The sequence below is a fragment of the Quercus lobata genome, chromosome 4 (genome assembly GCF_001633185.2).
Source record: "Quercus lobata isolate SW786 chromosome 4, ValleyOak3.0 Primary Assembly, whole genome shotgun sequence".
In the NCBI taxonomy this organism is placed as follows: domain Eukaryota; kingdom Viridiplantae; phylum Streptophyta; class Magnoliopsida; order Fagales; family Fagaceae; genus Quercus; species Quercus lobata.
Window position 1 is genome coordinate 32623307 of NC_044907.1, and position 12416 is coordinate 32635722.

Below are 12416 nucleotides of genomic sequence, written 5' to 3' on the forward strand. Positions count from 1 at the left end.
TTTTACTGGTTTGGTTTTCCTGGGTCATCATATCTTTGTGTTATTTATTTTTTGCTGCTTTACATGATATGATATTTTTGTGTTAACCTAGATCTGAATAATTTGACTAAGTAATCACTTGGCTAATTAATTAGGTTAATCTTCTTGTATTTTAAGAGGTCTAAAAACATACACAATGTGTGTAACAAACATGACTTATTACGTTATGAGACTTGATTGATGTGTTGGAAGTATAGTTTGAAAATTGTCTAGATTGATTAACAAAGTTACAAAGCAATATCAATAATATATCAGTAAAACAAGATATGCTTAGATTAACTTATTAGCAAAATAGACAAGTGTAAAAGCGTATAAAATTAAGGATTAAGTAAAACTTATTGCTGAGGCACGGAACTAAATCTGTTGTCCTTAAGAAGCGATTTTGCCCCCACTAGAATGAATTTGTCGGTGCAAATAGCTTAAGCGGTCGCTCTCTAAGATATAACGGCAACTTTGTTAACGTGCATTCACAAACAGAGTTTTGAACTCGTCACAAATGCTCAAGAGAAAAATTTCAGTAAAAGACAGAGGAGCAAAAGTATCAAAGTAATATCTGTTTTTATTGTTTTCAACTAATCTTATATCTGCAGAATTTGATAGTCTTAAGGCTCTTAAAAAGGAAGTAGCTAAAGATGATTAGAGTGTTTCCACTCCCATTGATGCCACAAGCTACTATGTATTTTCTGCAAAAGAGGAGAAGAAGTGGCTGACTAGTTTTCTAAGGAAATATGAGATAATTGAGAGTTTTGTTAGCTGCCAAAAATTCCCACGCCAGCTAAGGAAAATTTTAGAGCACGGGCTTGGGCTTTACAACAAAATATTATGGGCTTAAGCTTTGAACATACCCAACAATCCCCCACATGTTTTAAAATTTTGATTTTTCAAAAATTGGGCAATCAAAAAATGAAATTAGTGTTGATGTCTTGTGGACTTGAATCAACACTTGGTATTTGTATTCTAGAGTTCACAAAATCTTGGTGATACAAGATCTTAAACCAGTTTCATGAACTACAAGAATACGAACACCTTTGCTTGTGAATTCTTGGACGAGTTCTCGATTTGTCACATTTCAGCCATATGGCCTACCTAGATTTTCATGAGTGCTCTAGAGAGTTTTCCCTCACTCTCATAGGAGGTAGCCCCACCTCCATACTCACATATTTTAATTCATCAAGTGTGTACTACCAAACACCACCTATAAAGGCTATGAATTCATTAAGAGTCTTAAACTCAACCTCACTAGTTTGGTAGTAAGCACTATCTACACCATAGGGAGGGACAGTGATATTAGGTTCTAAAGACTTAGGATTTTATGTATTTAGAACTCTAATATGTATTGTTGGCAAACCATGATCAAAAAAAGATGTTTAGTCGTGTTTAAACTTGCTCAAAGTTGGTTCATTTATGTAAAGTTGGAATAAGCTGATGCAAAAATCATTTATGCTTTTCGGCCTGGTTCAATCGATCGAAACTTAGGCTCGATCAATTGAAAATCAAGTCAGATGCATTTTCTGCAGAATTCCAACTCAACCTTAGTTTTTTTTAAAATGTTTAGGGTTTTCTAATTTGCCCTAGGTATATAAGGCAAACCCTAGCCACGTTTTAGTGTTGCTCACATCGCTGTTTGTGTAAATCTCTTGTGAGATTTGTGAGGAGTTTTCCTTTACACAAACTTAGGATTATCAAGAAGGAGATTTCTTCAAGAGCTTGATGATCATTTAGTTGCTGCCATAAGAACTTAAAGAAACACAAGCGGATGTGCTTGTACTTGCTGGAGAATCCAAGAAAGAAGGAGTCCGTGGTTTCGGAGCTTGCACGTGGTCGTGTTAGTAAGTTTCTACTGGTGGGTAGTAATCGGATGTTAGTGATCTAAGTCCTGTTGAACAATTTCGATTCTTTTATAGTGGAATCAGGTTTACCTTGAGGATATCTAGGTTAAATCCTCCCCAGGTTTTTACCGGTTTGGTTTCCTGGGTGATCATATCATTGTTTTATTTATCTTTCCGCTACTTTGTATGATATGATTGTTTTGATTGTGATAACCAAAATTTGTTAATTTGAACTAAGTAACAACTTGGCTAATTACCTAGGTTAATCCAATTGTGTTTTTAAGGGGTCTAAAAACTATCAAGTGGTATCAGAGCTAAGGTTATAGGTTCGAGTTGTTGGAGCCACAATGTGAGGGAGGGATTGTGAGGGATTTCACAATTCGCTCCAATACCAATGGGCTTGGCCTGCGATTAAATGCTATAAAAGATCTATGCCCCCTCATCCTTCACCAATTGATTGTTGGATGGATCGGTAAGGCATACGGTCCAAGTGGTATCAGAGCTCGTTCATGTCATAGGATTTTGTTGTTTCTTGGTCTAGCTGATTTCCCTTCTGGTGAGCCTATTCATGTCATAACTCCCATAGGTGCCACCTTCCTTAGGCAGAGGGCTACTTACTTGAGAGTTGGTCCTACGCATCCTAAAGGTGTGTCATCTGGTGTTATTCTCCCTCCTCCCTTTTCTACAGGTGCTGATATGGCTGAGGCGTCTGGTGGTGCTGCTGTTGATGCTGATGTTCCTCCACCGACTACTTCGAATGATTTAGACATTCGACGTACGTTGGATCATGTCTTGACCATTTAGGCGGCTCATGGACAGATTTTGGTGGACGTGCTCGATGAGATCTGTGCTTTGCGTGCAGAATTGGCACAGTTTCGACGATCTTCACCGCCACCTCCTTTTGATGATGGATTTTGATTGCCCTTTGGCATTTCATCACAAAAAGGGGGAGTACATATTTGAGCTTGTAGAGTTTTTGTTTTCAGGGGGAGAGCATTTTTGGTTGGTTGGAGCTTATGGAGTTTAGATTATATCTAGGTGCTTCACATTGTATTTTACCTTTTTAGCTCTTGCCATACTTTTTGTTAGGCTATTCATGTTAGGGGGAGATACTTTTATTGCTTTTTATGTTTCTTGTTTCGACTACTTATTGATTTATATTTATGAGTTTTTCATTGATATATGTCTTTATTATGTGTTGTTTGAAATCAAGAAATTATTTTGTTTACTTGTATTTTCCACACATGCGGTTATGCATTTTGTTTAGTGTTTTAGGAAATATACAGGTTGATTCAATTGAGCTGCTGTCTACACTTGCAACTGATGGATAATAGTCAGGACTGAATTTGTTTGTATGAGCATTATTTTTGTAAAGGGATTTTATTTGTAAACTTTGAGCTTTTAGTTATGTTTTTTCACGGATTACCAAATGGGGAGTTTGTTAGGTTCTAAAGACTTAGGATTTTATGTATTTAGAACTCTAATGTATATTGTTGGTAAACCATGATCAAAACAAGATGTTTAGTCGTGTTTAGACTTGCTCAAAGTTGGTTCATTTATGTAAAGTCGGAATAAGCTGATGCAAAAATCATTTATGTTTCTCGGCCTGGTTTGATCGATCGAAACTTAGGCTCGATCAATCGAAAATCGGGTCAGATGTGTTTTCTGCAAAATTCCAACTCAGTCCTAGTTTGTTTTAAAACGTTTTGGGTTTTCTAATTTGCCCTAGGTATATAAGGCAAACCCTAGCCACATTTTAGTGTTGCTCACACTGTTGTTTATGTAAATCTCTTGTGAGATCTGTGAGGAGCTTTCCTTTACACAAGTTTAGGATTATCAAGAAGGAGATTTCTTCAAGAGCTTGATGATCATTCAGTTGCTACCATAAGAATTTAAAGAAACACAAGTGGGTGTGCTTGTACTTGCTGGAGAATCCAAGAAAGAAGGAGTCCGTGATTTCGGAATTTGCACGTGGTCGTGTCAGTAAGTTTCTACTGGTGGCTAGTAATAGGATGTTAGTGATCTAAGTCCTGTTGAACAACTTCAATTCTTTCATAGTGGATTCAGGTTTACCTTGAGGATAGCTAGGTTAAATCCTCCCCAGGTTTTTACCGGTTTGTTTTCCTGGGTGATCATATTATTGTCTTATTTATCTTTCCGCTGCTTTGTATGATATGATTATTTTGACTGTGATAACCTAGATTTGTTAATTTGGACTAAGTAACAACTTGGCTAATTACCTAGGTTAATCCAATTGTATTTTTAAGGGGTCTAAAAACTATCAAGTGGTATCAGAGCCAAGGTCATAGGTTCAAGTCATTGGAGCCACATTGTGATGGATTTCACAATTCGATCCAATAACAATGGGTTTGGTCTGCGATTGAATGCTGTAAAAGATCTATATCCCCTCATCCTTCACCAATTGATTGTTGGATGGATCGGTAAGGCACACGGTCCGACAAGTGGTATCAGAGTTCGTTCATGTCATAGGATTTTGTTGTTTCTTGGTCTAGCTGATTTCCCTTCCGGTGAGCCCATTCATGTCATAGCTCCTATAGGTGCCACCTTCCTTAGGCAGAGGGCTGCTCACTTGAGAGTTGGTCCTACGCATCCTAGAGGTGCGTCATCTGGTGTTGTTCCCCTTCCTCCCTCTTCTACAAGTGCTGATACGGCAGAGGCGTCTGGTGCTGCTGTTGCTGATGCTGATGTTCCTCCACCGACTACTTCAGATGATTCAGACATTCGACGTACGTTGGATCATGTCTTGACCGTTCATGCGGCTCATGATAGATTTTGGTGGACGTGCTCGATGAGATCCGTGCTTTGCGCGTAGAGTTGGCACAGTTTCGACGATCTTCACCGCCACCTTCTTTTGATGATGGATTTTGATTGTCCTTTGGCATTTCGTCACAAAAAGGGGGAGTACATATTTGAGCTTGTAGAGTTTTTGTTTTCAGGGGGAGAGCATTTTTGGTTGGTTGGAGCTTATGGAGTTTAGATTGTATCTAGGTGCTTCACATTGTATTTTACCTTTTTAGCTCTTGCCATAGTTTTTGTTGGGCTATTCATGTTAGGGGGAGATACTTTTATTGCTTTTTATATTTCTTGTTTCGACTGCTTATTGATTTATATTTATGAGTTTTTTATTGATATATGTCTTTATTGTGTGTTGTTTGAAATCAAGAAATTATTTTGTTTACTTGTATTTTCCACACATGCGGTTATGCATTTTGTTTAGTGTTTCAGGAAATATACAGGTTGATTCAATTGAGCTACTGTCTACACTTACAACTGATGGATAGTAGTTAGGATTGAATTTGTTTTTATGAGTATTATTTTTGTAAAGGGTTTTTCTTTGTAAACTTTGAGTTTTTAGTTGTGTTTTGTCACGAATTGCCAAAGAGGGAGTTTGTTAGGTTCTAAAGACTTAGGATTTTATGTATTTAGAACTTTAATGTATATTGTTGGTAAACCATGATCAAAACAAGATGTTTAGTCGTGTTTAGACTTGCTCAAAGTTGGTTCATTTATGTAAAGTTGGAATAAGCTGATGCAGAAATCATTTATGCTTCTCGGCCTGGTTCGATCGATCGAAATTTAGGCTCGATCAATCGAAAATCGGGTCAGATGTGTTTTCTGCAGAATTCCAACTCAATTCTAGTTTGTTTTAAAACGTTTAGGGTTTTCTAATTTGCCCTAGGCATATAAGGAAAACCCTAGCCACGTTTTAGTGTTGCTCACACTGCTGTTTGTGTAAATCTCTTGCGAGATCTGTGAGGAGCTTTCCTTTACACAAGTTTAGGATTATCAAAAAGGAGATTTCTTTAAGAGCTTGATGATCATTCAGTTGCTGCCATAAGAACTTAAAGAAACATAAGCGGGTGTACTTGTACTTGCTAGAGAATCCAAGAAAGAAGGAGTCCGTGGTTTCGGAGCTCGCACGTGGTCGTGTCAGTAAGTTTCTACTGGTGGGTAGCAATAGGATGTTAGTGGTCTAAGTCCTGTTGAAAAACTTTGATTATTTCATAGTGGATTCAGGTTTACCTTGAGGATAGCTAGGTTAAATCCTCCCTAGGTTTTTACCAGTTTGGTTTCCTCGGTGATCATATCATTGTCTTATTTATCTTTCCGCTGCTTTGCATGATATGATTGTTTTGATTGTGATAACCTAGATTTGTTAATTTGGACTAAGTAACAACTTGGCTAATTACCTAGATTAATCCAATTGTGTTTTTAAGGAGTCTAGATTTGTTGCAAATGCTGTTTTGACATCCATTTGATGAACAATCAATTTATATATTAAGGTCATAGCAATTAGAATCCTAATTGTAGTTAATCTTGTCACAAGTGAATAAGTGTCAAAGTAATCTATCCCTTCTTTTTTAGTATACCCTTTTGCCACTAGTCTAGTTTTGACTTCGTCTATGGACCCATCTGCTTTTAATTTCTTTTTAAACACCCATTTGCAACCAATGGCCTTGCATTCTCTAGGGAGTTCAACTAATTCCCGTGGATGGTTAGCCATAATTGATTCTAACTCATTGTGGATTGCATCCTTCCGAAAGGTTGCACCTATTGATTTCATGGCTTGTTGATAAGTTTTTGGGTCATCTTCAATGAGAAAAGTAGTGATAAAGTCAAGCCCAAAGTTGGTTCCATTTTTAGGTCTTTTACTACGTCTTAACTCTTGTGTTGAGTGGCTTTCATCTAAGTTTGAACTTAATCTCACTTGGGGTATGATTGATGAGGATTCATTAGTGAGTCTCATTCTCTTCATAGGAAAAATATGATCAAAGAAATTAGCATCCCTCGTCTCCACTATAGTGTTAATCTCCAAAACTAAACACATATAAGCAGGATTATTTTGTGCATATCCTATGAAGACACTATCCTTGGTTTTAGGACCTATCTTTTCTTTATGTAGTTTAGGAATTCCAACCTTTGCCAAACAACCCCACACCTTAAAGTACCCTAAGTTTGGTGCATGTCCTTCCCATAGTTCATATGGTGTTTTTCTAATCTTTTTATGTGGGACCTTATTTAATACATGACATGTAGAAAGGATAGCCTCCTCCCACATGTTGGAAGGAAGACCAGAGCTAATGAGCATTACATTCATCATATCCTTTAGGGTTCTATTTTTCCTCTCAGCTATTCCATTTTGTTCAAGTGTTTGAGGTGCACTGACTTCACGAATAATACCATTTTCTTCATAATTTTTTTTTTTTAAAATAAAGCTAAACCATATTCTCCTCTTCTATCAAACCTAAGCCTTTTAATTTTCTTATTTTTCTGATTTTCAACTTCTGCCTTAAATTTTATGAACATTTTTTCAGCTTCATCTTTACTACTTAAAAGCTATACTCGTGTATATCTATAGTAGTCATCAATAAATGTCATATAAAATTTTTTACCTCCTCTACTCATATAATTTTTGAAGTCTCCTAAGTCACTATGAATGAGTTCTAAAAGTTCGGACCTCCTTTCAACAATGTTGAAAGGTTTTTTGAAATGTTTTGCTTCTACATACATTTCACACTTTGAATGCTTTGAATTAGTTAAGTTTGGAATTAGGCTCATTTTTTCATTCTTTTGCTGGCTGCAACATTCACATGCCCTAGCCTACCATGCCAAAGATCCAAAGATTCAACAATATAAGCAGAAGAGTTACTAGATATATTATGTTCTCACAATTAATTACAAGTACAAATAAGCCTTCATGACAAAATCCTTTGCCCACAAAATCACCATTTTGACTAAGAACAATCTTATTAGATTCAAAAACAAGTTTTAGGCCTACCTTATTGAACGAGAACCCAAACACTAAATTTCATCACATGTTAGGAACATGAGAATAGAGTGCAAGGCTAAAGACTTACTAGAAGTAAATTTTAGAAGTACCTTTCCCTTTCCAGCAACTTCTACAATACTAGAGTCTCCCAAATAAACAGCTTGTGTCGAGCTTCTGTCGAGCGTCAACATTAAATCTCAATAGAAAGTATTTTGTTGAGACTTCTGTCGAGTTTTAAATAACAACACTTTCTTCACTTGTTTCTTGGTCAAATTTGCATGGCTTTAATACTTAACTTGAATACTTGTTTCTTGAAGTACTAAACCCACCCTAGATCAACCTAATTACAAGTAAAATGCATTTTGTTAAAGGATTAGCCAATTTACATAAACTATGTCCCTAACAATAAGAAAGAACTCCTTGCATGAGCAAATTTCTCTAATAGTCCTAGTGTCCACTACCCAATTAGTTATGTTATTGACTAACTCCATTTTCGAAACAAGTGCTGGCTCAAATTCTAAGACAATATTAGAAACATCATACATTTTATTAATCAATAAGAACATAAATCGCTTCTTAAGATTGTTGGAAGTATAGTTTGAAAATTGTCTAGATTGCTTAACAAAGTTACAAAGCAATATCAATAATATATCAATAAAACAAGATATGCTCAGATTAACTTATAAGCAAAATAGACAAGTGCAAGAGTGTATAAAATTAAGGATTAAGTAAAATTTATTGTCAAGGCACGGAACTAAATCTGCTATACTTAATAAGTGATTTCGCCCCTATTGGAATGAATCCGTTGGTGCAAATGGCTTAAGCAGTCGCTCTCCAGGGATACAACAGCAACTCTGTTAATGTGCACTCATAAACAGAGTTTTGAACTCGTCACAAATGCCTAAGAGAAAATTTTCAATAAAAGACAGAGGAGCAAAAGTATTAAAGTAATATCTGTTTTATTATTTTCAACTAATCTCATATTTGCAGAATTTGATAATCTTAGGGCTCTTAAAAAAGTAGCTAAAGATGATTAAAGTGAAAAGGGAAAGGCAAAAACAAAGGAATTTTCCTTTCCCATTAATGCTGCAAGCTGCTGTGTATTTTCTACAAAAGAGGTGAAGGTGCGGTTGACTAGTTTTATAAGGAAATATGAGATGATTAAGGGTTTTGTTTGCTCCCAAAAATTCCCACGCCAGCCAAGGAAAATTCTAGAGCATGGGCTTGGGCTTTACAACAAAATATTATGGGTTTAAGCTTTGAACATTCCCAACATGATGTTCCCATTTATATGGGCCCAATAGTTCTATCAGTGTACTTCTTTAGAGTTTCAATCAAAAACTTTTGTAGAGTGAGAATTAGACCATCTACCCAAATTGCAAATGAGAGGTCCGCTGGACTTGGAGAGAGGGTTTGTTAGGCAACCTAGGAGAAAAATAAAGCCGAGTGATGTCATTCTATGATTCTAGCCCAACATGATCGGGCCAGTACATATTGGTTTATAAAAAATCTGGTGTTGAACTGCTGATGCTGGAGATGATATATCTATAGGTTATAGCTAGGCATTCAATATTTGGCTTGCATATTGTAATCCGTGGTGGACTATTGAGGATTGTTTCAAAATTAGATCAACATCTCTACTAGACAATTCTTTTGATCATTTCCTCACCCAGACCTCCTCCTTCCAGGGACTGGAGTAAAGTTAATAGAAATGGTGTTTTTTTGTTAACATCAAACTATTAGAGTGGGAGTTGTACATTTTTAGACCCCTTAAAACATAAGTTGATTAATCTAGTTATTTAGCCAAGTGATTACTTAGGTAAATTATTCAATTCTAGGTTAACACAAGTAAATCATATCATGTAAACAATACAGAAAATAAAGAATACGACGATATGATAACTCAGGAGAATCAAACCGGTAAAAAACCTGGAGAGGATTTAACCTAGCTATCCTCAAGGTAAAACAGATCCATTATGAAAGAATTGAAGTTTTACAATAGTGACTTAGACCACTAACATTCTATTGCTATCTTGAGTAGAAAACTTACTACCACAACCACGTGACAACTCCGAGTCCACGGACGACTTCTTTCTTGGATTCACAGCAACTACAAGTACTCCCACTTGTGTTTTTCTTTAAGCTCTTTATGTAGCAATTGAAACGATCACCAAACTCTTGATATCAATCTTGATCTTGATAACCCTAAGTATGTATGAAGGCAAATATCTCTATATATCACAAGAGATTCATACACACAGCATAAACAACAACATAAAAATGTGGTTAGGGTTTTTCTTTTTATATTTAAGGCAAAATATAAAACCCTACATGTCATATGGGTTTGGGTTGAGTTGGAAAATTCTGCAGAAAAACATTTTGCACGAGCTTCAATCAATCGAGTCTAATTTTCGATCGATCAAGCCTTGCAGAAAGTGAATAGTAATTTTCTGCAATCACTCGATTCCAACTTTACAATCAACATACTTTGGGCAGCCTAAATCTAGACTCTAAGTTTTGACCATTATTTGCCAACATTACATATTGAAATTCTAAAACATTTAGAACCTAACAAGAGTCATGAGAATCATAGTTACAATTAACCACCATATCTATGGGAAAACTCATTCCAGGATCAGCCTTCAACGTTTACAATGTTCTTCATTAAAGACTCTTTTTTGAGTTCAACATTAAAGACTGAAAAAGTCTCACTTCTAACAATGTATAGGCCCTATAGGGTATTATGTCATTTAAAATTTAAAATTACATTATCAATTTATGGATATTCAATATATGAACAACAAAAATGTTTTACATCCAAATGAAAAAAGTTTTACTGTTGAAATCATCTGCAGAACTGTCATAAACATTTCCAGCCGCCCCGGGTTCAAAGTTCAAACTGTGCACAGAAAGTCATGTTAAAATCAGACAAATTAATAGTGGCATAACTTAAGTAACAAGTCGCATATGGGGTTGTCTTCAATTTCCTTAGTAAAAAATCAATGCACGTAACCTCAAATCATGGGAGAACTAGACTACCATTAGTTCGTCTCAACCTCACACGTTGTTAAATTGAATAAAGAACAAAAGTCTATTGAACATAACACTATTAGGCTATTAGCCATTCTAGACAACCCGCTGTTGTAAAATACACCGAGTTCCTCAGCTACATGCTTCTCCTACGTAACAAATAATGATACAGTCGCAATGAAAAGTCCAAGCTTGCTCCCAACAAAAAAATAAATAATATAATAATAATAAAGAAGAAGAAGAAAAGTCCAAGTCTAGTTTCCCCGTATGGACTGCCTTGAAATCCGCAACCGCGTATAAGCCTATATATATAGCCAACCAAGTTCTTCGGATTATCACCATTCACCATCATACCACGTACACATACTTGTTAGTTCTTATATACCACCAATTTAAAGCAACGATTTTATACAATGATGAAAACTCTGGCACTCTACGGCCTCACCTTGGCCTTCTTTTTCCTATCTGGTATGCCTCCTCACTAATTACTATTTACAGCATCACACCCTCTCTCTCTCTCTCTCTCTCTCTCTCTCTCTCTATAGAACTGCTTAATATACAGCCAAAAGAATCACAAAATTCTAGGTTGCTACAAGTCATTCATCACACTGGCAGTTTTGGTTTGCCCCTTTCTTCATCATATGGGAACTTACACAATAAACTCATGAAACCTCACTAATAAGGCATAGAGTTCACGCATATTCTTCTTATCACGGCTCATATTTATTTACTTTTGATAGTTATTCCTATAATTGCAGCCCGTCGAATTATAACCATGCATCATCATGATACGTGTGATCTACACGTTAAAATTAACGTTGCATCTCCTACTTATATTTGCTGCTTACAATACAGGTTTTATTTTCATGTTCAAAATGGTGACGAAGATTTTGGTTATATACATTCCATGCAGGTGCTCACTCTGCTAGAATAACTTTCACAAACAACTGTCCATATACCGTTTGGCCAGGAACCTTAACTTCAGATCAAAAACCGCAATTATCAACTACTGGGTTTGAGTTAGCATCTACAGCATCCTCAGCAATAGATGTCCAAGCTCCATGGAAAGGCCGATTCTGGGCCCGAACCCTATGCTCCACAGATAGCTCGGGAAGGTTCAGTTGCGCTACTGCAGAATGTAGCTCTGGTCAAGTTTCATGCAATGGTAACGGTGCAGTTCCGCCAGCTTCTTTGGTAGAAATCAACATAGCCGCCGATGGTGGAATGGACTTCTATGATGTTAGCCTTGTAGATGGGTTCAACTTGCCTGTTTCAGTAGCCACACAAGGCGGAACTGGCGAATGCAAGGCCTCAAGCTGTCCAGCCAACGTGAACGCGGCTTGCCCAGCAGAGCTGCAAGTGAAAGGGTCTGATGGGAGCGTTATTGCTTGCAAGAGTGCATGTATCGCTTTCAATGAACCACAATATTGTTGCACTGGCGCATATGACAAGCCTGAAACATGTCCACCCACAAACTACTCTCAGATCTTTGAGCAGCAATGTCCTCAAGCTTATAGCTATGCTTATGACGATCAGAACAGCACATTTACTTGCTCTGGTGCACCCAACTACGTTATCACTTTCTGTCCATAAATTAGGGAGTGGAATTATGCGTTCCCTTCTCTTTAATTAGTAATAAGAAGCTGATAAGTTTCATGTACTAAGGCACATGTATGTTTGTGTCAATGAAATAAATATTTGAATAAAACGTAACAAATTAATATCCT

At 36.6% G+C, this 12416-nt stretch overlaps 1 protein-coding gene across 1 annotated transcript; it reads left to right on the plus strand.

Moving 5' to 3' along the window:
• Positions 1 to 11047: 11047 nt before the first annotated feature.
• Positions 11048 to 12416, plus strand: LOC115987132 (thaumatin-like protein 1). The gene is made up of 2 exons (XM_031110605.1): positions 11048 to 11157; positions 11603 to 12416. The coding sequence occupies exons 1-2, from the start codon at positions 11103 to 11105 to the stop codon at positions 12280 to 12282; spliced, it is 735 nt and encodes a 244-aa protein (XP_030966465.1). The 5' UTR covers positions 11048 to 11102; the 3' UTR covers positions 12283 to 12416.